Source organism: Talpa europaea, assembly GCF_964194135.1.
Source record: "Talpa europaea genome assembly, chromosome: 12".
In the NCBI taxonomy this organism is placed as follows: Eukaryota; Metazoa; Chordata; class Mammalia; order Eulipotyphla; family Talpidae; genus Talpa; species Talpa europaea.
In genome coordinates, this window is record NC_140079.1 from 85,702,383 (window position 1) to 85,729,432 (window position 27,050).

At 47.3% G+C, this 27,050-nt stretch overlaps 1 protein-coding gene across 2 annotated transcripts in view; it reads left to right on the top strand.

The window, feature by feature from the left end:
• BCL7C (BAF chromatin remodeling complex subunit BCL7C) overlaps window positions 1–27,050 on the top strand; it is a gene marked incomplete at its 3' end in the record, with an annotated part of 29,433 nt that overhangs the window by 2,073 nt on the left and 310 nt on the right. Inside the window, exons 5-6 of one of the 2 annotated variants that reach the window (XM_084249361.1) lie at window positions 810–895; window positions 1,400–1,589. In XM_084249361.1, the coding sequence (XP_084105487.1) occupies window positions 810–895; window positions 1,400–1,525 (212 nt within the window). Of the gene's footprint in view, window positions 1–809; window positions 896–1,399; window positions 1,590–27,050 lie in introns of those variants that run through there. The other variant, XM_084249360.1, reaches the window with a different exon arrangement.

The window sequence follows — 27,050 nt, forward strand, 5'->3', positions numbered from 1 at the left end:
AAGGCTCCTCCTCCTCTTCCTTCCATATAGTCAGTCTGGCCAGCGCCATCTCCAGTGTATATCTGACTTCCTTTCTTTCCCTCCCCAGCTGGCATCTCCCCCATACCTGGCTCTGGTCTCCTCTCCTCCAATCACCTCCACACAGCTGCCAGGGCACCTTTTTTAAAGCACAAGTTTGAGGGGGTCTTTTTCCTCCCTCAGAGTTCACAGTGGGCCATGAGCTTTGACTTCCCAGCCTGGCACTCTAGACCTTTGGTGAACTGTCCCCTGCTGACCTCATCGCTCCCTTCCAGAAACACCATCACTTGGGCCTATCTGTCCATATGGCGCTTGCACACTGTGTATCTTTACTAATATGGAACCCATTGTGAAATTTATTGAGCGCCTACTGTGTGCTAGACACGATTAAGGGCTTTATCTGTGTTACTTCATCCTCATAAGAGTCGCATGGGGTAACTATTTTTATTATCCTCGTTTTACAGATGGGGAAACTCAGGCCCAGAGAAATTAAGTCTCTTGCCCACGATCAGAATTTCAACCCAGGAGTCTAAGCCAGAAATCTTCATGGGCCAAACCTTCGTTGCCTTCGCCTAAGATGTGCCCCACCTCCCCTTTGTCTGCCCAATCAAATCCTCTCACCTGACAAGATCCCGCCTGAATGTCCTTCCTGGGTCACAGCCAGGTGCTAGGCTCCCTCCTTAGTACTCTCTCAGCCGTCAGGCTTATGGGACTGGTGTTCGTTTCCCTCTTGGTTGGTGCTGGAGCACAGAGCAGCTGCTCAGAGAGTGTCTATATACTTGACCTTTCAGATCCCGGAAGCATAACAGCAGGTGGCACTGATGAACCCCCTATGCTGACCAAGGAGGAGCCTGTTCCAGAATTGCTGGAGGCTGAGGTGAGAGAGGCCGGAAGGCTGACTCTGGGGTCTCTGAAGGAATGGGGGCTCTGAGGCTGCACTCCTCAGGTTCAAACAGAAATGTAGACCTAGGCCTTGGCTACAGACTTGGAGGCTGGGGTCTTGGCACTGAAAAAGCAGGGGGTATTTTAAAGGCAAAGTCCTAATTGGGGCTGATTTAAGACCATTAAAAGCCTAAAAAGACCATGGTGGTCCTCCAAGTATTTTTATAAACTGTAAAATGAGTGTAAGAAAATCCCCGTTCCCCAGACTTCTGACTTTCCCACAAGGACTGCATTTTTCAGAAATATCAAATATCAACTGCTTTCCCCCAGACAGTGTTGTTTCTGGTGCCCCACTTACTCTGCACCCAGGTACCTGGCCCTGGGCTAGACTCCTGGGTCCGGGAGGGGAGTGGACTGCAGGCTTTGGAGAAGGCAGAGACTGGGAGACTGCACTCCTGGGTTTAGGTGAAGCTCACGCCTGTCCACCCTTCCTCTCCAGGCCCCCGAAGCTTACCCCGTCTTTGAGCCAGTGCCACCTGTCCCTGAGGCAGCCCAGGGTGACACAGAGGACTCGGAGGGCGCCCCCCCACTCAAGCGCATCTGCCCAAATGCCCCTGACCCCTGAGAAGCCGACCCGCCTGTCCTTTCGCCCCAGGGACCCCTTTGGCTTTTTACAAATAAAGACCCTTTTGTAATTCTGTGTCATGTCATTTGCCCATGAGGGCTGGGGAGGGTCTTTGGAGACAGTTTTGTCTCATGCTCCATTTCTCAGCTGGGGCCACTGAGGCTCAGAGAGGACCTTCCTGCAGTCATACCACGTGTCAGACCCAGACCGGGGACTTGAGCCAGGACCCTGTCTCCCCAACTCTCCCTCCACCCTGCCCTGTCCTCTTCCCTTTGTCTCCTTGTCCCCTCGTGGCCTTCAGCCCTCATTCGCTGGGAATCTCAGGACCCCTCTTTTTTCTGCTCAGTCCTCGCCTGCGCCCAGCAATTACCAAAGCTCTGGGCAGCTGGGCCCATGATTCCCATTCATGCACAGAAACATAGTGGCCCAGAGAGACTTTGGGGCTTGGGATAAGGAAGCTACAGCAGCTCACCTCCCTGCCTTGCTTAGCCATTCCCCCCAGTAGAACCCCTACCCACTCTTTTGGTTGGGACATAACTTGTTTCCAGCTCAGTCAACTCCTCCAGGTGCCTTTCCTGACACCATGTTCAGTTTCCCCTCTGTTGGGCTTCCACACCCCCCTGTTGTCTTGGCATTTATCAGGCTGTTTGGGATGGTTAGTCTGTGTGTCTGTCTTGTCCACTAGCGCTCAACCTAGTCCTCAGCCTTGCCTAGCACCACACTAGGCATCGAGCAGTCACAGCAGCCGTTTGAATGAATGAGTAAATGGATTGGCTGAGGCTATCCAGGAAGACTTCTCTGAGGAGATGGCATGTGAACTGGGCTCTGAGTTATGAACCTCAATGTGGTGGATCTGAAGTCAGAAGTCCTGGTTTAAGTCCTGGCTCTGTTACTCACTGGCTGTTTGGCTCTGCACAGGCCATGACCCCTCTCTGAGCCTTAGTTGGATCATCTGAGCAATGGGAACACTAACTAAGCCTTATTGGCTTCAGTGGTTTGTGGGAACCTTCAAGATAATATAAGGTACTTTCCTTCTGTGCCCACAAGAGAGTCAGAATCAGGTGTATTAACCCTATTTTTAACAAAGGAAGAGACTGAGGTTTAGAGAGAACCAAATTGGAACTTAAAGAATTGTTTAAAAATGTAATAGTGTTTCCTGACCACAGCTGCTGTAGTGATAGTTGAAGCCTGGCCAGGGAGCCAAGTGTGCAGTGTCCTGTGGTCTTCCTGTTGCCGCTGCAACAAATGACCACAGCCATAGTGGCTACAACACAAACTTACTATCTTAGCATGCTGGAGGTCAGAAATTCAAAATTGTTCTCACAGGGCTAAAGATGGTGTCATCAGGGCTGTTCCTTTCAGAAGCCATAGGGAACTGTTTTCCCGCCTTATCCAGCTTCTGCAGGCCACCTGCAGCCCTTGGCTTGTGGCACCTTCCTCCATCTTCAGATCTAGCAGCGTAACATCTTTCGAACTCTCTCTGCTTCCATCGCCACATCTCTGATCCTCCTGCCTCCATCTTACAAGGACTCTTGTGACTAGATTGGGCCCACTGGGATGATCCAGGCACATCCATATTGACAGCCTTAATCACACCTGTAAAATCCTGTTTGTAAAGTAACATTCACAAGGCCTGGAGATTAGGGCGTGGGCATCGCTGGAGGGCTGTTATTTGGCCTCACCACATGGTGGTAATCTCAGTCATTTTCTGGGTGTGGGTGTGGGGTCATCTCCTTATTCCTCTCCAGCACCCCATGAGGTGATGAGAGTGTGCTCTAAGCAGTGAAGTACAAGTACCCCAAATGGGCTACGACAGTGTTACGGCCAGAATTCAGGCTCTGGGTTTGAATCTCACCATCTCCACTCATTTACAGTGTGCTCTTGAGCAAGTGATTTAAAACCTCCCTGTGCCTGTTTTCTCGTCTGTAAAATGGGGATAATAACACCAACCTAGTGAGGCAATTGTGAGAATTAACTAAGGAATAGATGGAGAGAGTCCTTGCCTTGGCGTGCCGTCAGTGTTCAGTAAATAGCAGCTGTTTTCCTGTCACTCCATTTGCAGGTGAGGAGCTGGGGTATAGGGATAAAGGCCAGAGACTCGCCTGTTAGTGAGACTGGGGAGGGGGATCCATTTCTGAGTAGCCTTGAAAGGTTGAGACCCATTTCTTTCCCTCTTCTGGCCCCACACCCCAGGCATCGGTCCCCTAGCACCACCACCCTCATCTCCTTGCCTCCCCTCCTCCCCCAGTGGTCCATTCTGTGACCTGACTTCAAACCCATCTCTTCCATCCAGTCATCACCTTGCTGGATACTTTCCTCTCCTCCAAAGCCCACCCTCTCTATTTGAAAATTCTTCCACCCCTGACTCTTGGGCCCTGACCCCGAGTGGTCCCCCATTCTCTCTCCTTCATCGCTTCTCCTCCTATCCCTTAAATATCTCTTGCCCTGGCCTAGCCCTTCCCACCAGGAACACTCCCTGCTAGTCCCACCTGATCCTTGAGTGAGTGGCTCCCAAGTCTCTGCCTCCAAGTTCTGCCCCCTGACTCCAGACTGAAAGAGCCAGATGCAGCATGACATCTCCACTGGGGTGCCCCACAAACCCTCAGCTTCAACCTCTATTGCCACCACCACCTGGTGCCCAGAATTTGCCTCCCAATCCCAACAGTTGGCCAAGATGGGCACACCCTGTAATCATTGTCCCATTGGCCACCATGTCTTGTTAACTTTGTCCTGGATGACCCTTCCTTGAGAACCCCACAATAGGGTTTCCCTATTTCACTCTCACCCCTGCCCCCCAATACATTCTCCCTGCAGCCCACAGTCTCAGAAACTCAAGCCGGCCCATGGTGCCGCCCCAGGCTCAGCCCTGCAGTTCCCACACTGCCACTCCAACCCTTCCCCCTACCCGAGTCCCCCAGGGGCTGCTCAAGGTGCCAGAATCCCTAGATTCTTACTTTGCTCTGCCAGAGCGACCCTCTCACCCCCCTTCATTCTGGCACATGTCTTCTTGTTTCTCAAACCTCTGCTTCCTGCTGGTGTCTCCTCTCCTTTCTTCATGCTCCCTGTCCCTCCTCTGCCTTTTCCAGAGCACGGTGGTGACCTGTGTTCCTTCAGGGTGCCAGGGGCTCCTTTATTCATAGCTGTGGGTATCGTGTACTGTTTCTGTTCGCTGTGCTGTTTACTGAGCACCTCTCTAGGCCCTGCAATACAGCAGGAACCAAACAGAAAAAAATCCCAGCCCTCATGGAGGACATCAGCAATATTTTGGGAAAAAAAAAACACCACCACAATAGGGGAGCTAGGGAAAGAGTGCTTTGCAATTTTAAATAGGGAGGTCAGAGGAGGCCTTATCACCCAGGAGACTTTTGAAGAAAAGCTTCTGGGTGAGGGCCAGAGGCTTGCAGGTCTTGGGGAAGAGCAGTCCAGGCAGAGGGAAGAATCAGTGCAGAGGCCCCAGGCGACAGGACCTGGCCAGGAGGTCCCCCCTTGGCTGGAACACAGGAGGTCCCCCCTTGGCTGGAACACAGGGGAGGAAGTCAGCAGTGGAAAGTGAGGTCAGGTAGGTCAAGGGAGGACCTCAGGAGTCCTCCATCCCATCTGGGAAAGGAAGAGGATGTGCTAATAATTATGCCCAGATAACAGTGAGACCTGGGGTGACCAAAACGTGCTCATCCTGCTTTGAAGACAGTATCAGGCCTGGCTTTAACCAGGGGGAGTTGAAGAGCTATTGAAGGGGGCTGAGCAGAGGAGTGACAGGATCAGCCTACTTCCCCTGCTCCCCTTCCCCCACTGATGTCTCCATTCCTTTCCTCATTTTATTACATTGCATTATAAAAAGTTTTAAACATACAAAAAAGTTGGAAAAATTGTACAGGTGACCCCCATATATACCCACCATCTAGATTCTGTAACATTTGACTGCATTTACTTGATCACATGTTTGTATCCACCCATCTATCCATCTATCCAATTTTTAGACTATATTTCAAAATAAGATAACGCTATACTTGCCTCTAAACACTCCAGCATGCACATCGTTAAATAGAGTCCAGTACTGTTTCCCAGGTTCTTTTTTCCCCTGGAGGCAAAATAGGTGTTATGTATATCTAGTGAGATGCACAGGTGTTAACCTATGATTCAGTGAGTTTCAACAAAACTTGGCCTAATCTACCACACATCTGCCTGATCAAGCCCTTATCAAAGACATCTCTATCCTCCAGAAGGTTCCTGCTGCCCTGTTCCTATCCCAGGTCCCCAGAGGTAAGCACTGTTCCAATTTGGGTTTTGATTAGGTTAACCTGCGGCGAGGTCTGTGCACAGGAGTTGGTCAGTACGTGCTCCTCACCCGTGCAGTGCTGTCTCCCAACCAGTCTGCCCTTTCTCTTGCCAGCTTGTATCCCATGCTACTGGCTTTGACCAGGATTACTCTGCTGGGAGAACAGAGGGGTCCCTATCCTTTCCCTCATTCTTGCTCCCTACACAAGCATGTCAAGCCTGGGGTTCAGAGCCCTGGATGAATCCCCCCAGACAGATGGACAGCCATTAATCCAAGGGATCTTTCTAGAATGCAGAGTCTGTAGTACCAATTTCCCAAAAACAGGGGGGGACAGAACTATATCAGGGGCAGGATCTAGGGTGACCTAGCATCCCAGTTTGCCCAAGACTTCCAGCACTTCAAGTTCCATTCCTAGGACACCCTTCAGTGTGAGCAAACGGGGACCGATCCCACCACTGCCCCTAGGGCTTCCAGGCCCTTTCTCACCCAACTACACTCCTGCCTAAGGATAGGTTGTTCTTAAATTTTGTTCTCAAATTTTGAACTGTTCTCAAATTTTGAACTCAGCCTACCACAGTGGTTCACAAACTCTGTTGCACATTGGAACCAGCTGGGGAGTTCGAATGTTTGGATTCTACCCCCAGACTTTTTATTTTTATTTTTTTTTAAGATTTATTTTTATTTATTTATGTAAGCACTGGGTACAGTCAGAAGCACGGGAGGGTGAGAGAATTCACCAGAGCCAGGGTGGGGAGTAGAGCAGGCAGAAGGACCGAAGTACACTGCTGAGGGGAGCAGCGGGCGGCAGGAGAGGTCTGCGCGCCATGTGGGACCCTCCTCCGGTGGCCAGGGAGCAGCTGGGGATTCAACCCAGTGCTCAACCGCTGTGCCACAGGGGAGGTCCTACCCCCAGACTTTTTAAATGGTACAGGATTCAAGTTAGACATTTTGAGTTTTAAAAGCTCCACAGGTGAAACTAATATGCTACAAAGTCTGGGAACTACTTGCCTATGGATATGATCTGCTTGTCTAATATGGTGTTGAACATGTTGTCAACATTTAGAATCAAGTGACTTAATATAAAAATCTGGACCCCTGTCTATCTTCAACAAGTAGAAGGTCTGAGATACTGAGTCTGCCTCCAAGCATGGTAATCACCAGGGCATGTGGGGCCCCAGTTTCCCCTGGAGACGGAACATGTGCTTGCCACGGCCACCACAATCCCCACCATTCCTTAGTGTCTTACTCTTCTCATTTATGTTCATTTGCCTGGTCTCCAGGCTAATGTCTCAGTTCTTCAACCAGCCTCCAGGCCTTCAGGTGCTGCCCCCTGCTGACCTTCGCAGTCTCTTACTGTTTCACTGTACTTTCACTTTCTACCTTCCAGCCATATGGGACTTCATGGTGTCCTTTTTTTTTTTTTTTTTTTAAAGATTTATTTATTTATTTATACAAGCACTGGGTACAGTCAGAAGTGCGGGAGGGTGAGAGAATTCACCAGAGCCAGAGGGGGGAACAGAACAGGCAGACTGACGAAATACACTGCTGAGGGGAGCAGCGGGCATGGCGGGAGAGGTCTGCGCGCCATGTGGGACCCTCGCCTGGCGGCCAGGGATCGAACTGGCGCTGCAGAGGCTGCGGGCAGCCTCTCAACCCAGCATTCAACCGCTGCGCCACCAGGGGAGGCCCATCATGGTGTCCTTTTACACCTGCCTTTGCCCACACAGTTCTCCCACCAAGCTCCTTGTTCTGGCACACAAGCCCTGCTCAGTTTCGCCCCTACCCGCCTCTCTCACCCCTCTCCCCTGAGCGCTCTGCCTTCTAACACCCAGAATTTTGAACATAGCTGAGCAGGCTACTTTACCCCTCTTGCTGCTGCCTCTGCCTGGGAAATTCTTCCCCTCCTTCCTTCCTATTTCTTCCTGGCTAACGCTTACTTATTTTTCAGGCCTTGGCTTAGATCTCACCTCTTTCAGGAAGGGCCCCTGATCCTCAAACTAGGGCAGGTCTCTGGTTAGTCACTGTACTTCTGCTATGTTTGATATACCACTTCCCCTATTAAAATACAGCCGCATCTTCAGCTCTGTCCTCCTTGTGGAGCGCCTGGTAAACAGTAGGTGTTTATTCGCGATGGCTGAATGAAAGAACAGAAACAAGCACATCTCCCTATTCTACTGGCAAAATCCTACTCTTTTTCTGCTTGCATTTCTGCGATAGTGTTCAAATCTATTCTCCTGGAAACTCAAAACCTCATTGAGGTCAAATGATCCATAGAGTTTAGCTCAGGCCCATCTCACAGTGGGCTCGCTAGGTCCCCAAACCCAGGCTCATTCCAAATGCAGTATCACTGGGGTAGGCAAACTAGGAACCGGCAGAAGCCCTGTCTCTGCATTGCTGACAGGTGATCCAGGGCCCCTCACCAGGCAAGCGCAAGGGCAGAGCACAGTAACTTACTCCCCATTCCCGTACATTTGTCTACTATTGATTGCCCCTTGGCTTTTCTGGCTCCTCCTTTCTTCCCCCAGTCAGTTCTGGGAGGCAGCTGCCGTGAAAGGTCAGGCGCAGGACAGGAATGAGGCATTCCCGGTTCAAACTGATTTACTCTAACCGTGTGACGTTGGGCAAGTCAATTCCCCCGTCTAGGCCTTCAGTGCCTCTTCCGAGACTCCGGGCCAATAATCTCTTCCTCATCTGTGGCACCACCCACCTTTAAGCCATGCCAGGAACGGCGTGAACCAAGTGCAGAGAGCAGGCATCTGACAGGCTGCGCGTCAACCGCGTTTTTGTAAAATGTTCTCCCTTTCATTTTTACAATCATTGGCAGAATTGCATGCACTGTAGGAAATCTAGGAGATGCAAAGCCTAAGGAAAGAAAGGAAAATTCCGTGGTTATCTGGGTTAACCCCAGCAGAGGTTTAATGTACATAGTTTAAGAGCGGGCGGTGGGGAGCGCGACCACTGCCCCCCCTCCCGGCGCGCCTCGGGGCGCCCAGGGGGCTGTGTGGCTTCGCTCCTCACCGGCGAGGTGGGACCCGCGGTCCTGTTCCCTCCGCCTTTTGTGGATTTGTGGAGCTCGGAGCAGACAAAGGAGGTCAGCGTGTCGGGGAGCGCAAGGCGCGCGGGGAGGGCGGGCGGCGGCCGCGGACGGGTTAAGGCCACTGAGCGCGGCGCCTCCTAGAGAGGCGCGGGCGGACTTCCGGGGGCCGGGCCGGGCCGGGCCGGGCCGGGTCGGGTCGGGCCCGCGGGCCAGGCCGCTGCCCTCTGCTGCTTCTCCGCGTCCCGAGGCCGGGACTAGCGCCTCGGCCCGCGGGCCTCCGCGTGGCCGCTCTGGGCCTGCGTTCCCGGCTGGACCGCGGCGGGCGGCTCCTGCCGGGGACAGAGGGTGGCTTCAGATCTCTTGCACCTTGGAATCCACTGCACCCCGTTATGTAGGTGAGGAAACTTAGACCCAGAGAAAAGAAGTCGTTGTGGCTCGGGCCGCCGCCTGCCTGGTCAGGGCAGGGGCGATTCCCGGCGCAGCGGCTCTGGAAGCCTCAGGACATTCTGGAAGGACCCGCCCTGGGGAGCTGGCAGTGTGAGGAGCGGGAGGCTCGGACCTCCTGTCCTGCAGCCCCGCCGGGCAGGTGCTGTTGTCCATATTTTACAAGTAAGAAAAGTGGGGCTCAGGACGGTTTCTCCAGGGTCACGATGCAGGTCAGTGGCTGAGTAGGGAGGAGTCTGAATTTAGGGTTGGATGACCTAACTGGTAGATCTGTTTTTGAGAGAAGTAGCTAATATTGGATGCTTATTGCTGAATTGTTTCACACAGGGCAAGAGCTTACACTGTGTGTGTGTGTGTGTGTGTGTGTGTGTGTCTCTCTCTCTCTCTCTCTTTCTCCTGGCTAAGTCAATTAGCAGTGGTCCTGCTGTCTCTGCATCCCTTCTTTGACCTCAGGGAGAATCAGATTTAACACCTTTCTCTCTCTTTGTAGTAACAGCTTTATTGAGATGTAATTCACAAACCATACAATTCACAATTGTATAGTTTGTGTACAGATCTATAGTGTTTACCATATTCAGAGCTGTGCAACAGTCACCATAGTTAATTTTTTGAACATTTTCATCACCTCAAAAGAAACCAGACCCGTTCATGGTCACTCCCATATCTCCCACCCCCAACAACTCCCAGAGCCCTAGAAAATCACTAATCTATTTTCTGTCTCCCTAGATTTTCCTGCCCTGGACCCTTGCTATAAGGCCATATGTGGCCTTTTGTGGCTGAGATAATCTCCCTTTTTAACAAAGTCCAGGTCCTGAGCTCAGAGCTTTGGCCTGTAACCATAGCCAGCTAGAATTGAATAGCATTGTTGTGATTTTATTGTATTTATTTTTACCACTCTAGGGTACATGATAGGTATTTCCTGTTTATGGTAGTGATATAAAGTTTCCTCTTTAAATAAATTCACTTCCATAAAAAACTGAGTTCGTGTATAATATTCAGTAACTAGTAGTAGAGGTAGTGCAAATATGTGCCAGTGTTGGGAAGAGGTGCTATGAGTGAAGTTCGGGAAACACTACATTTTTTTACTTGAGGTTCTCCAGGACATGTTTGAAAATCACCCTATTATTCCACTTTACTCTCCTAACAACTGCAGTGAGGAAGCACATTATTTTACTGATGAAGAAACAGGTACAAAGAAATTAAGTACAGTAATCTGTCCAGGGTCATGCAACTAGTGACAGAATCTCTACTTAACCTAAGGCTGAATTCCAAAGACTTGCCAAATCTGGACGTATACGAGTAGGAAATGGACGAGTAGGCTTCAGAGAAGACTCTATCTCTGGTCCAAAACCTGTAGGTACCAGACTGGTTAAGTTGTTTTGGGTACCCCTTCACGCACATACTCAAATGTAAGACGATTTGGGACTCTAAACAAAAATCCCATCTCAGTCACTGCTGGGGCTTTCTCGGTGGCTTCTGCTGTGTGCTGCACAGTCCCATGGGTCCTGGAATATCAGTCAGGTGCCTGCTCTCAGGCTGCCTTTGACTTGGGTCCAGTCTTGGGGCATGAGCAGAACCCCCCACCCCTCCCTGACCAGGGGACCTTCGCCAAGACGCTCTGCCACCCAGTCAGATCTTTCTTATTCCACTTTTTTCACTGTAGACTTTCATAGCGCATTAAACTCAGGGCCCGTTTCCAATAAAAGCTTACTTTTAAACCTCAGAAGACAAATAAACAAAACCGTTTTCAATGGCTATACTGTTGTTCAACACCTTGGCCCTCTCCTCTCATAGTTGTGCAGTTCAGCTTGGACCCAAAAGTGAAGCTAGCCACAACTGTCCTCCCTCAAAGGCAATTAGGGTCCCTCTGGTGTTACTCAAAGTGGGGAGAATCTCAGCCCTAACTCTCAACAATTTAGATCTCAGCTTGAGTTTGGGCCATATGAACAAAGTAGCTAACATTGAGCCAGGTGGTTTTCTAAGAGCTCTACATGCATAATCTCACAGAATCATGTCAACAGTTGGAGGTAAGTACTATTGTTATGTCCAGTTTACAGGTGGGAGGACAGACATGGAGAAGTTACATCACATGTCAGGGGCCCACAGTTAGTAGTAGAAGCAGATTTGAATCCACTGTGTGACTCCAGAGTGTGTGCTCTCAAATACAGTTCAGATGCAAAATTTCCTCTATCATTTACAGCAATATTTTAGTGGTCCCTGTTTTGGGCACCCTCCTGAAGCAGTTTGTAGCCACTTGGGAAATAGAATTGAAGACTCTCCTTCCCAAAATGGAGACTAGAGCACCCCAAGATGGATCTCCTGTTTAGGACACCTTTCCCTGTCCCAAGCTCCTTCCTCTCTGGGCATATAATGACTAACAGCAGGTCCCCTGATCCAAAATTGCCAGCCTGAGTCACTGCTATGTGTCAGCACTTGACTAAGTAAATTTACAATCTCTCTGTTCCTTGCTCCTATCCAGCAAGAAGTTATCCCTGCTTCACAGACAAGCAGATTGAGGTAAAGTGACTTGCTGAGGGTCACACAGCTAGTGCGTGGAGCAGCAAGGGCGGAACCAACGCCCATCCCTGGGACCCCTGCTCTGTTAGCTCATTAGTGGCCTTCCAGAGTTGAAAGCCACATGGGGTGATGACTGACTGTGCTACCAAAATGTGTCTCTTACCTTCTCTGGCTCCATTTCCTTATCTTCAAGATCTCTTTTTCTTCCCAACTTTTTTTTTTTTAAGATTTTATTTATTTTTGTGTAGAAGAATTGGGGTGCAGGCCAGAGGTGTGGGGAGTGAGAGGATTTACCAGAGATGGAGTGGGGAGCAGCACAGGCAGATTTTTACTGAGATACACTGCTAAGGGGAGCAGCAGGTGAGACAGGAGGGGTCTGCTGCTCCATAAGTGGGTTAGCTCCCTGCCTGGTGATAGTACTGAGACTTAACCCCTAAGCCACCAGGGGGGCCCCCTCCCAACTTTCTAATGAAATCGGGTTTGTGGATTTGATGGTTTTGTTTTTTCTTTTCTTTTGGCAATTTCAAAATTGAACTCAAAGACCACTTTGAAAAGGGTGTTCTTCCAGAGAAAGGAATCTCACTACTTTTTTGGTCTGTTCAAAGGAGGCACTTTCTGCCTAGACTTCAAGAACAACAACTGGACTAAGGGATTTGGAATTTGGGGGAAAGGAGATGTGGATTCTTTTTTTAAAGATTTATTTATGCATACAAGAACTGGGTATAGTCCAGAGGTCTGGGGGTGAGAGGATTCACCAGAGACAGAGTGGGGAGCAGAATAGGCAGATCTACTGAAATACACTCCTGAAGGGAGCAGCAGGCAAGAGAGGAGAGGTCTGCTGCACCATGTGGGTCAGCTCCCTGACCGGGGCTCGAACTCATGTTGCAGTGACTGCTGATAGCTTGATAGTGCTGTGTCTTTAACCCCTGAGTCACCAGGGAGGCCTGAGATGTGGATTCTGAACCACTTGGGGAACAAGGACAGGATATGATAACAAAGTCTCCCACTTATAGGGTGTATATAACATGCTTGGCCCTGGGCTAAAGACTATATATATTTGGCTCTAAAGAACTCGTGTGGGTACACGTGCATGCACACGCACACACACACACACACGCATGCCAGAGGCTGTGCTTTTATCCACTGCCTGACTATTTTTATTTATTTTTTTAAAAGATTTATTTATTTATGCATACAAGAACTGGGGTACAGGCCAGAGATTCGGGGGGAAGGGGTGGTGAGAGGATTCACCAGAGACAGAGTGGGGAACAGAACAGGCAGACTGACTGAAGTACATTGCTGAGGGGAGCAGTGGGAGAGTCAGGAGAGGTCTGCTGCACCATGTAGGTTGCTCCCTGGACAGCAGGGGATTGAATTCATGCTGCAAAGGATATGGATTGCTTCATAGTGCGGTGCTTAACCCCTTGCGCCACCAGGGAGGCCCTGCCTGACTATTTTTAGAGGGAAGTTTTCTTCATCCATCCTCCTAATTTAGAGGCAAGGAGTCATTTCTGTCCATTCCTTCAAATCAGGGAGACAATGTTCAGTGCCACAGCCCTATGCCAAGCTCTTAGAAGAGACAGAAAAAATTGATTCAGGTGCTAGCAACAGGAATCCCTAGGTGGGAGGAATATAGTGTTAGTCTTATTTTTGCTTATCTGTATTTCTTTCTTTTTTTTTTTTTTTTTTTTGTGGGCCCCTCGCCGGCAGCCGGGGAATGAACCGGTGCTGCAGAGGCTGCGGTCAGCCTCGCAGCCCAGCGCTCAACCGTTGCGCCACCAGGGGAGGCCCTTATCTGTATTTTTTAACTTTCTCCAATGTACATTACTGCTTTTATGACAAAATAAAATCAATTCCCTTCCATAACTATGCCTTTACTTGTACAATACTTTCTCACAATTTAAATAACTTAACCCAGAATTCTCCATAGTGAAGGCACTTCCAGTTAATGAAATCAAGACCTTGGCCTAGAGAGCTGTCCCCCAAATTAGTGTGGCAGCCACATTTGCTGTCCCTTCTGAATGTAGGGTCCAGTGATACCATAACCCACTTTCCTCCTCCCATATCCCCAGGTGGCTCAGGGGGTCTGCATCTGGACCCGCCTTTCCATAGCAGTGACCCTCCTGGGGAGTACTGGGTCTGAGCATTCAGGAAGCTCTGGAGGCAGATTTGTTGGTCATCATCTGAGGATGCTACCGGCACATGGTTCACAGGGCCAGGGGATGCTGCTCATCCTGTAATTCACCAGGCAGCCCACATAACCCCTGTCCTACCCAGAATGCCAGAGGACTCCTCCAGACTGGCCTGAGGGCCTCTGATCCCTGGGCCTGGAAATGCTGCCCAATTGGATCGCACCTCCCTCGCATTAGATCTCACCTGGGAATTTGGAAACCAGACCCAATAAAAGTGAACTGAAACAGCAGGGATTACGTGAGCCCATGGCTGGTGGGGTCATGCTGGGAGTGAGTACACCACCTCAGAGACCCACAATGCCCTGGGACTCAGAGGGCACAACAGGATCCTGGTGTTCTGCCATGAGGTTCCACCACGGACTTGGCAGCTTGGCCATATCTATAAACCTATGAAAAATTATAAAATTCAGTGTTTTCCTCTTGCTCACCATCATTGACTAGGGAATAAGTGACATTTAAAATAATATAAAACGACTTCCTCTATGACTGGGTAGTCTACGTAACTCCCTTGTTCTCTTGAGATGGTTTAGGATTCATTCTCTTGATGGGTTGTTTTGGGACAAGTCTCATGCCCTCTAATTGCTGCCTTTTTAATTTTACAGTTTCAGGTAACAAGGAATGACTTGAAATTTGTATATTTGGAATATATTTTATATTTCCAGATTGAATATTCTCTCAGTGAACTGAAGTTTAAACAGAAAGAGGTAAATCTGTGTATTTAAGCAGGCTGATTGGGGAAGGACCAGCCCTCTGAACAACACCCACTATTTTGTTCAATTTATAATTGTCAGTTAAAATCATTGATGTTATAGGCTAAGACAGGGACAGCAATAGGCTCAGAGTCACACAGCAAGTTATTGTAAAACTAGAATTACAAGCTTGGTCCCTTATCTTCAAGTTTAGTGCTCTTTCCAGGTAGGTTCTCCCCATGACCTTTGACCCACAAATTATGGCCAATGAGAAAACTAGATTAGTTTAAAAGTGAAACTGAGAAAAGAGGGAGAAAGTGAAGCCAGCAGTCATAAGGCAGCTTTAAAAATCCTTTTTGTTGTAACAACATTACACTGTTGCAACAAATTATTTCAAATGCAGTGGTTTAAAACAACACAGACTCCTTATCTTACAGTTCTGTGATTAGAAGTCTAAATGGGACTCACTGGGTTAAAACCAAGGTGTGAGTAGGAGAAAATCCCTTTCCTTGCCCTTTTCAGCTCCCGGAAGCTCTCCAACCCCCCATCTTTGGAGCAGCAGCGTTGCCTCTCTGACCCTTTTCCTAGTCACATCTCCTCTGACCAGACCCAGAACAGGTTCTTTGGTGATTACACTGAACGCACTGGATAATCCGGGATAATCTCCCCATCCCAAGGTCTTTAACTTAATCACACCTGCAAGCTCCCTCCTGCCATGCAGTGGCTACTCACACATTCTGGGGATTAGCATATGGACATTTGAGGACATTAGAGCAAGGGCCCTTCTTATCACAATTATAAAATATCCACATGCATGAACAGTCACAGAAAAGTAGTTTACAAAATATAAAGGGGGCCTCCCTGGTGGCGCAAGGGGTTAAGCACCGCACTATGAAGCAATCCACAGCACAAGTTTGATCTCGGGCTGGCCAGGAAGCAGCCCACATGGCACAGCAGACCTCTCCTGACTCAGCCGCTGCTCCCCTCAGCAGTGTGCTTTTTGGTCAATCTGTTCTGTTCCCCACTCTGTCTCTGGTGAATCCTCTCACCACCCGCATCTCTGGCCTGTACCCCAACTCTTGTATGCATGGATGAATAATTTTTTTTTAAAAAAAGAGTTATCCTAAAATATATATGTGTATATATATATAGCAAAATACTGTCATAACCACTGCCCAGAAAACCAGAATCTCCACAAAACCTACTCCCTCCATCATGTTTTTTGTTTGCATTTGCCTGAATATTTTTTGCCCATCAATTTACTTGAAATGTCTTTTGTCATTTTATGTGCATTTCCTCTAAACAGCTTATAGCTAGATTTCAATAGTAATTTAGTCTGATAGGCTCTGTCTTATAATAGGGTAATTTAGCCTGTGACATTTATTATGATTATGCTTTTCCTCTTTCACCTTACTTTACATTTACTATTTATTTTTCAGTAATGTTTTCCTGTTTGCTTTTGTGGGCTTGGTCAAGTTCCTACTTATTCTCCCTTTTTTTCCTCCTTTGTTAACCTGCTGGTGTTTATCTTCTCTTTCCAATGGCAATTGTTCCTAAATTGTAGGGACACAAGGTGGCACTAGTAATAATCCCACTCCTTCACCCCAAATTTTACTTGCTCACTCCTCCTCCTCATGAAAGATGATACTTTTCAAATGCTTTTAACTTCACCCCTCCCCATCCCCCACTTACACTTTGTTGTTGTTGTTGTTCTAGTCTATTATTTGGGTTTCCATTAATCATCTCTGCAAAGGAATCCTTAACACTTAAAATGCAGGCAGTCTTCTTCCATTTAAACTACACTATGCTGGGCCTTCCTGGTGGTGCAAGGGGTTAAGACGCAGCCAGAGAAGCTATCCACAGCCCCTGCCACAGGAGTTCAATCCCGCGACCAGCCAGGTGCACTACCCACATGGTGCAGCAGACCTCTCCGGTCTCTCCTGCTGCTCCCCTCAGTAATGTATTTCGGTCAATCTGCCTGTTCTGTTCCCCACCCTGTCTCTGGTGAATCCTCTCACCCCCTCCCCACCTCTGGTCTGTACCCAAGTTCTTCTATGCATAAATAAATAAATTTTAAAATAAAAAAAAATAAACTATACTATGCTACTCCCCTCCGCAGTATATTTCAGCAGATCTGCTTGTTCTGCTCCCCACTCTGTCTCTGGTGAATCCTCTCACCTCCCAGCACCTCTGGCCTACACCCAGTTCTTGTATGCATAAATAAATAAAAATAATTTAAAAAATGAAAATAAACTACATTATGTATTGCAAGGGTCAGTGCTCACCTCTGCTGCCTCCCCTCTTTGTCTTTCATTCTCACACTCTCAGTCACTATATATTGAGGACCTTTGGACACTTCCCACAGGTGAGGCAAGGCGTGGCATAGGTGTGCGCCTCGTGTGGCTGAGGATGACCTCGTTTTGCCTTGGTTGGGAAGTGACATGATGCTGGTTTTTATTCTTGGGTAATGTTCCTTTTCTCTAGCTGTCTGTGTTCTACTGCTTAGAGAATTTAGTCTTAGTATTTTGGTATTGAAGATGGATGGTATTAAACTAGTCTTATTTTCATTCCTTTATAAATAACCTTGTCTTTCTATCTGGAAGCTTATATTCTTTCTATTTCTGAATTCAGGAATTTTGTCAATATATGCCCAGATGCCTATCTTTATTCATGCAAGACTTTTTTCACTTTCAGATTCAAATTTCTCTATTACTATTCTTTTGGGGTCCCTGCTATTTTCATTTAAGGTCTTCTGGATTTGTCCTTTAAATTTACATTAAGTGGCTTGATTTCTTTCATAGCATATTTTTGGTGTGTTATAAGATTTCTTTCAGTATATTTGAGTCCCTTATTAATGACTATACTAATTACCAAGCGTCTATTCTAATTATAAATTCAGATATTGAGGAAATAATCATGGTCATGGGCCAACTGGGCCTGCCGAATTGACCTGGAGTTTAAGACTCCATCTACCAGTTGATGGCTGTGAGCCTCTACTTTAATGGAGCCCAAGAATAATGTCTGGTAATCTCAGAACGGTTTGGATATCATCCTTTTCCCCAATGTACAGACAACCTATTAAATGGCCACAGGTCCCTTTGGGATGGCTCTGAGGAAGATTTACGATGAGTATTTGCAGCATTGTTACCTGGGCTTTCCTTGAGGAGACTCAGTATCAACTTCAATCAGAGTGCTCTGTGTCTATGACTGAGCTAGGTACAGGAACTGGTGAGAAGCTGTGACTCTCCAAAGTGGCGACAGAAGTCAGGATTTTGGCTACCAGGTTTAGGGTTTCTCCTGTTTTATAGCTCAAGCAGGAGAGTGAAGGAGTAAAAACCTTCCACTCCTCCATAAAAACAATGAGAAATCTGGCAAAAGTTGTCAAAATCAGCTTTTTTTTTTTTTTAAATATTTATTTATTTATTTATACAAGCACTGGGTACAGTCAGAAGCGCGGGAGGGCGAGAGAATTCACCAGAGCCAGAGCGGGGAGCAGAGCAGGCAGAAGGACCGAAGGACACTGCTGAGGGGAGTACAGCAGGCAGCAGGAGAGGTCTGCACGCCATGTGGGACCCTCGCCCGGTGGCCGGGGATGGAACCGGCGCTGTAGAGGCGCAGCGGGCAGCTTCGCAACCCAGCACTCAACAGCTACGCCAGCAGGGAGGCCCAAAATCAACTTTTTCAGAACTATGGAAACTAACCAAAAGGCTAGAAGTATTTAATAAAATCTTTCTTAATCTTAGGTAGAGCAATGAACTTTGCAGTTTTAACTTACTCTTCCCAGGTTCACAGCAATTAAAAGCCACATAACTGAGGGAACTGTGAAAAACAATTGCCTAGCAGCCACTGGAGGGGGCATGACAGGTTTGAGGCACCCGGGAGAAGTGTCACTATTTGTCTTGTCTGGTAGATCTCTGAATAGTTCTGTACTTGGGTTTGTATTTATCTGACCTGGCTCAGAACTCTCCCTGTGCTAACAGCCATAGCCCTAAGGCATTTGTTGAAATAATCAGTGGTGATTGTTTAACCCTACAGCTGTCCAAGGAGGCATAGCACAAGTTGGGGATAACAAGAAACTGACCCAAAAAAAGGAAAGAAAGACAAGGAAAAAAAGCTTTAGGGCCTTCCCGGTGGCGCAGCGGTTGAGCGCTGGGTTGCGAAGCTGCCCGCAGCCTCTGCAGTGCCAGTTCGATCCCCGGCTGCTCCTCAGCCTCCAGAGGAGGGTCCCACATGGCGCGCAGATCTCTCCTGCCGCCCGCTGCTCCCCTCAGCAGTGTACTTGGGTCCTTCTGCCTGCTCTGCTCCCTGCTCTGGCTCTGGTGAATTCTCTCACCCTCCCGCGCTTCTGACTGTACCCAGTGCTTGTATAAATAAATAAATAAAATAAAGCTTTAAAAAAAAAAAAAAGCTTTAAAGGAAAAAAGAAGTAGGGAATGACATTGAAAAGTTCTGACATATTCCTGGGAATTCCTAGAAGGTTACAAGGATATATAGGACTATGTGCTTGCCCAGAAAAGACTTGAGAAGACCCAAAGTTCTCACTCTGGCTGACCTTGAGGCTTTATCCAAGCGGGAAGTGAAGGTTAAAGTAGTGTTGGGAGCCTACATACACACAAAGCCCCTCAGAAAAGGCCAGGAGACATTATTGGTTGAGGACATTTAAAGAAATCTCTGTCCAGTCATTAGCTGACCGCAAAGCTAATTGAACTGAGACTTTAGTGGCCACACAGCAAAGAATAACAGTCTTTACAGAATTAGTCTAGGAACAACAAACAAACAAACAAACAACAACAACAAAACCTGGAGAGGAGTGGAATCTGGTTTTCAGAGTTACCACATTATAATATTTAAGATATCAGGCATATAGATAATAGCAAAATGAAAATATAAGTTCTGTCTTATTAAGTACATTAAATGTAAATGGACCAAATATGCCAGTGAAAAAGCAGAGTTAAAAGAATGTATATTAAAAAAATTTTTAAGGCTACAACCATATGTTGTCTTTATAATCAAAGACACAACTAGATGTAAAAGAATAGAGTAAGCTATCCTATACAAAAGTAAAAAAAACTAACCTTAAGAGGTTTGGAGTGGCTATTCTAATATCAGACAAAATAGAATTTAAGACACAATTTATTGCTAGAGACAGAAGACATTTTACAATGATCAAAACATTTGATTCATCAAGAAGATATTATAATTATTTTTTTATAGAGGCATGTTTTATTTATTTATTTGTTTGTTTTGTTTATACATGCACTGGGTACAGTCAGAAGCGCGGGAGGGTGAGAGAATTCACCAGAGCCAGAGCGGGGAGCAGAGCAGGCAGAAGGACCGAAGTACACTGCTGAGGGGAGCAGCGGGCGGCAGGAGAGGTCTGCGTGCCATGTGGGACCCTCCTCCGCTGGCCAGGGAGCAGCTGGGGATCGAACCAGCGCTGCAGAGGCTGCGGGCAGCTTTGCAACCCAGCGCTCAGCCGCTGCGCCACTGGGGAGGCCCAAGAAGATATTATAATTATTATAATTATAGACATATATGTACCTAACAATAGAACCCCCAAAATAAATGAAACAAAAACTGAGAGAGGGCCTTCCTGGTGGTGCAGTGCAAGGGCACTGTGACGCTATCTGCCACCTCTGCAGCATGAGTTCAATCCACAGCCGGCCAGGGAGCTACCCATATGATGCAGCAGACCTCTCCTGTCTCACTCGCTGCTCCCCTCAGCAGTGTATTTCAGTCAGTCTGCCTGTTCTGTTCCTCATTCTATCTCTGGTCTATACCTCTCACCCCCCCACCCTCTGGCCTATACCCCAGTTCTTGTATGTATAAATAAATCTTTATGGCCTCCCTCATGGCATAGGCCTGTTCTGCTCCCTGCTCTGTTTCTGGTGAATTCTCTCAACCTCCCGCACATCTGGCCTATACCCTGGTTCTTGTATAAATAAATAAATCTTAAAAAAAATAAATCTTTAAACAAAACAAAACAAAACTGACAGAGCTACAGAGAGAAGTAGACAATTCAACGAAAGTTGAAGACTTCAACACGCTACTTTCAATAGCGGCTAGAACAACTAGAGAGAAGATCAACAAGCTATTAGATCAAACAATATTGGAATAGGTTTTCCATTTATTTCATTCCTCAAACACTGATCAATTACACATTGCTAAAAATCTCTATGAACCAAGAAATCAGATTTCCTCGTGGTCCCTCATGTCTTTTACCGTTAATGTATCCAGCTTACCTGGATCCTAGCTTACCCACTGAGATCAGGGAGCCCATCCCAATGGTGGTATTCCCTACAGTTATACCTGACCTACAAAGGAGAGTAAATGGAGAGCTTTTCAGAAAAGGAGGTGCTGCTTTCCTTAATAAAGGAAGTGTCTTGTGGATCCTCTCACAAAATTCAGTTGACAGGTAACATATGATAAATCCAGTCTATCACCCTGAGTCTTGGGATTCCTTCTTTTATGTGATGCCAGTGAAACTCTGGGTATCTCAGCTTCACTACCTTTAGGACCATTAATTTTGGACCACCAAGTCCAAATTTCAGTCAAGTAACTTCTTAGAGTCAAAAACTTCAGGTTTTCTGGAATCTCTAGTATGTGCACCCCTATCAGTGAGTTTGACTCTGTCTAGTGTTATATTCAATTTTCATTTGTCTAACACCCTTAAAATCCATTCTCACACACTCCTAGGGTTTTGCCAACACATTAACAATATTGCAATTGCTGTTTCCTTCTGGAACATGCTGAGATTTGACCCTAGTTAGAGGTTTAATGACAACATGCTGGTTGTGGTGGATTTTCAAAGGAATGATCATCCTCTTTTAAGGTATTTGCCTCAGGTGAGGTTATCACAGAGTTTTCAGATACAGGAAAACTAGTTTTTTCAGACACAGGAGGGCAAGATCATTTTACTGGCAATGGAAACTTAGGATGACGTGGGAGTTCACTACTGTCTCCCATTCAGAATTTCTGAATCCTGTCCTTTCTTGATCAATGACCAAGTTTCTCCATGACAAATTTAAGAAGACTGTGAATTCAATTGTCATTCTGTTCACAATTAAATTTTATGTTTGACTTTTAGTAGTATCGGCCCTGGATAAGTAAGATGTTTTAAGATTGTCACATAAACATTCTGGTTCTCAGACTATGATTTAGGCTGAGACTTAACAGACCCGAGCCTGTCATTTTCTCTCTGTAAGCACTCAAGTGCACTGAAGAAGGATTCATCCTACACTACAGTTCTTAGAAACTATGACTGTGGAGCAGTTCAGGACAACAGCCATTTGGGCTCCCGAGGCACGTGCTTCGGTCGGCACGTCATCACAGTCAGCCACAGGTGACAGCCTGAGTAAATGTGACCCTGCTGCGTGGATGACCATCACACCATTTCCCATTGGCAAGGAGTTCGGCATTGTGCTCAAGCCCAAGGGTATGACCAAATCAATTGCAAAACCCCGTCTTTGTGGCTCTCTTCTGGGATTACTCCCTATAACAATTGCCACGTCAGTCAAGGTCCAATCAGGAGAAGCCACAATGGGAAAGTGTAACAATAAAGAGATATTTAGTAGGGGATTGGAATAATAGGAACTGGCTAATGGGAAGCTAAAGACTATAGAAGTAGTAGATACTGAGATCAACTACCAGCACCTACTGGGGCATGAAACAGAGTGCCCCAGAAAGAGTCCTGTCCCACCAGGGCTGAGGGCCCTCATTTGAATGGACGTGATAGAGTGGTCACTAACAACCACAGCCAGGGGGTTTCCTGGAAATGCACCCTCTGGGATGTCAGGTGAAGCTGCTAATCACTGAGCACTCCTGAAGCCAAGAATGGTAGCAAGGGTACTCTGTAGGAGCTGGGTGCTGGTGGCTGTGAGGGATCAAATTACCAGTGAGGGATCAAATGCTGCCCGGGAAAGCCCTGCCAGTGCAGGAATCAAGCACTGAAGTACGTGTGTTCAGTGAATGGTGATGGAGAAAGCTGCACCAATACAGGGGTCAAGTGCTGCAGCAAGCCGTGCCGTTGGAGAAGTCAAACAGAAAGTGCACTTGGCAAGAGCACAAACCAGGCAGCTACCGAAATCCAGTGCTGGAGCGAGCTCACTGGACAGGAGTTCAGTGCTAATAAAAGCCATGCGAGGGTCAAGACTGGTGGTTGAGTGTGCAAAGGACATTCAGGAGTCCACTCACTGCAAAGACATTGTATGGTCTGGAAATTATGTTGTCACAACAGAGAAGGGGTGCAGCAAAGTGGTTGCATGCTGGGGGCTGTGATCTGCCCAACGGACTCCTCATTCTGGACACACAGCTAAGACACAGGACCCACAGTCATGTGTCCCTGCAAAACTGAAGCAAGAGCAAGAAAAATGAAACCTGAACAGGACCTTTGAACCAGGACGAGTGGTCACTTCCTTATTCAGTGGCCTTCTAGCGTCCTCTACTGACAAAGCTTAATATCACGCTCCGTACAAGGAGATCTGCATTTCAGAGCAGACACAGAGGGTGAATTTGGAGCTGAGAGGCAATAAATTAAAAATGAGCAGTGGTTCCCCAAATAGTTCTCTTACCCATAGGTTGGAGGTCACCCATAGGCAATGAGTTCTCTGACTCATAGGCTGACCTGTAGGCAGGGTTAAGTGAGCCTCCAGAACTTACCCTCCCTACAAAGAAAACAAACCAGTAAAAGTACTACATCCCTTGGCGACAACGCATTCAGGCCAGAGTCAGAGATGAAAAAACTGGAGTAGTGAGATCGATCACTCCCCATTCAACTCACCAGTCTGGCCTGCACAGAAATCAGATGGATCTTGGAGAATAGCTGTGGACCATTGGAACTTCCTCAGGTGATGATTCCAGTTGCTGCTGTGGTCCCAGATTTCATTATCTTTCCAAAGAAAATCAACATTCCTGACGGGATGCTCACATTCTCTCCAGCTGAGCTCTTTCATAAAGCCAAGTGTATTCGTTTTCTATTGCTGCATAACAAATGACCACAGATGCAGCAGCTTAAAACAATACCCGCTTATTATTTCACAGTTCTGTAGGTCAGATTCCATGGATTTGGCCGGGTCCTCAGTGCAGTCTCACGAAGCCAAAGTCAAAGTGTTGGCTGGGCTGGGATCCTATCTAGAGGCTCTGGGAAAGAATCCACTTCCAAGTGAGGTCAGATTGTTGGCCAAACTGCTCCTTGCAGTATAGGCCTGCCTCTCCTTTCCTCACTGGCTGTCAGCTGGGGGCACTTCAGAGGCCAGCAAGTTCCACATCACGTGACTCCTTTCGGTTTCAAGTCAGCAATGGGCTTCCAATTGCTTTTGTCCTTCAAATCTCTGACTTCTGCTATCACCTGGAGAAAACTCTGCTACCTGATTGGGTGATAATCTCTTAACACCAACTGACTTGGCACTTGAATCACATCTGCAAAATCCCTTCACATCTGTACCTAGATATTGTTTGCCTGAATAACCAGGGGACGGGAATCTTCAGGGCACAAAAAATAAGAAAGCATGGTACCTGCTCTCTGGAAAGACCACAGTCAACTCCTCAGCCCATTCACAAATCGTCAGCAACTTGTGTGAACTAGAAAAAGTGCCCTTTCCTTAAAGCAATTTGCTGCCACCTGCTGGAAGTTTGTTGTAACAACAACATAGCGCTCTGTTCCCGGAGAGTCTTTGGTGCTCTCCTTGCACGACTGTGAGCAGTGACCCTGAGCCCACTGGGATCAGATACACCCTCTGCATTCCAGCTACTTGCCCACACTAGCTGCTGTCAATGGAGACGTTTCTTCCCAGATCTCTTCTGACATTTTCATTGGTTTATTTTTACCTGTTGTTGATTTGGAGGAAATGTGAACTAAAAATGACCGTCTCTTGGCTTGAAAAGGAGGGTGAGTTAATACTTAGAAAAAAACATTGGTCTGATCTCATATATGTGGTTATATCCATAAGCAAATATCCAAGGCCTCTAGAAAGCAAACCCTAAGTAACAGCAATATTAGGGTAACAGTAGCAGCCACTAATGTTACTCAGTACCTTTATTTATATACATGGACGTTACCTGTGCAGGTAGACATCTCATTTAATTCTCACAGGAACACTGTCAAATAGGGATTTTTATTCTTCTTAGGTAGACAAGAAAAGTGAGACCAGATGATGTTATATTACTTGCCCAGGGTCACGGATAAAAGGAAGGATTCAAATCTAGGCCATTTCATCCAAAGCCCACACCCCTAACCACTTTTGTGCAGATTAGCTGTGTGCCTATGCCCTGGATCGGGATCTTTGCCTTGTGCCTCTTGAGTGGAAGCCAGGGCTTCTCTGTGGTGAGACCAATGATCCAGCATGGGACAGGAAAGAGGTCAGGCCTGGAATGTCATTCATGGGAATGGCGTGAAGAGGAAAGTGTGGCAGGAAGTTGTTTGTGGCTGAAGAAGAAGGGTGACCTGTGGGGGTTGGAAGGAAGAACACGGCAGGCCCTGGTTTATTTGCTGTGGTGTCTCCAGGGCCTGGTGTCCCTGTTGTTCCATGATTGATGGCTTACCCGGTCAGTCAGGCTGTGCAAGCCATGGGCGCTCCTTGCTCAGCTCTGCCTTCCTGATGTCTGCTCCTGCCACCACCTCTTCCCCGGCCAGTACCTGAGCTCGTCTGAACCACTCTGAAAAGCTGTGGTGCAGGCCTCGGCCATGTGTTACCTGTCTCTCATTTAAAGTGAAGTCAGAAGTCCCTGGAAGACTATTATATATATGTGAGAGGCTTATGGACTAGAAATGAGTGTTCACCACCTTCTGAACTATTTAATGTTCCATTTATTAGACTCTTCTAGTGCAAGCATGCACAGGGCAGGTTCACTGTGGATTCGGATAGACGGAAAAAGGAATCTTGGAGGCCTACATGGATTTTTACAGGCCTATAATGCTCTCAGGGAACCAGGTACACAGGCACAGCAGGCAAGGAGCTTGGTATGCAGGGAGGCAGGCATGGGCTGGGCAGGGAAGCTGACAGGTAAGGCAACCGAGCACCCCCAGGCCTCCAGAAATCTTCACTTTCTCTGGGCTCTCTTTGGTGTTCTCAGTCTCGTGGTCTCGCCTCAGAGTGGTCCTCTGGCCGTGCTGCTGGGGCTGCCTTTATCCTGCCCCTCCAGGAACAAACTGAGTGTTTACACATGGGCACACCGTGCTCTTTTGGGCCCAGGTGGTCACAATTAAAGGTGCGCATGCCCCGCACCCATGCCCACACCCCTTGGCCCAGGCATCCATGCTAGTGGCAGGTGGGACGGGGGAAAAAGCCCGATTTTTAACTTCATTTACCCCACAACTCTGTTGAACAAAAATGATAAAACTTGAAAGTCCCCTTTACATAGGGGACTTAGGCTTTCATTAGGAATCTAAGCAATTAAATTATCTTGAATAATGTAAACTGCAAATACATATTCAACACGACTGATTCTTTTGACGACGTCACACACTTGAAGCATACACAAAGAAGGCAGTTACAGAACTTATTAAAACCTCGCCATCAAAACTGGTTATAAATGTGCAAAAACCATGGATTTAGTTTTTTTTCTTATCCTTATTCCAGCACCTTCCTGTGGTTCCAATTTTTACACTTTTCTAGGGTTTCAGTAATTCTACCAGTTTTTATTTTTATACCTTCCTAGAATTTTTGTAACCCTAATAGACCCAAAAGAAAAAGAAACTGTCTCAGAATAAGCTGAGGTTGGAGGTTCTTGCCAGAGACCTTGGATCAGGTTGCCTAGTTCTAAAGATCCAAAACTGAGCTGTGATCATTAGCCTTAGCACCTGCTCATGGTTAAGCTTTTCTTATTCCTTGCGGGTTGGTTACCACCCCACCCCCCAGACTTTAAAGGAAAGTTTTTCTTATGGAGAATTTCAAACACACACTAAAAGTATATGGAGGTGAAAAGCAGTGTATTTCAGTAGATCTGCCTGTTCTGCTCCCCACTCTGTCTCTGGTGAATCCTCTCACCGCTCAAACCTCCCCCCTTGCCCCCCGCACCTCTGGCCTGTACCCCCAGTAGCGGGGGCTGGAACTCACTAGGTAGTGACAGCGTTGAAGGGTTTTTTCTTTAAGGTCCAGGTTGACATGGACTATCCAATATATCACTGCTGTGTCCTTCCATCCTGATGGTGGGAGGATCCCCTGGGCAAACCCACAGTCCTCTGAGGCTTTTTTATCCTGACTCCCACTAACAGCTGAACAAGCTGAGACAGCAGAAGTTACGTAATTTGTGTGAAATCACAGTGCAAGTAAGTGTGAGAGCTGCCCTGGTCTCTCAGATTTCAGAAAGGCAGGCCTCTTGGCTTCCCACAGGCCCCACCTCAACCTGGCCTGCTGTCAGAAATGCAGAACTC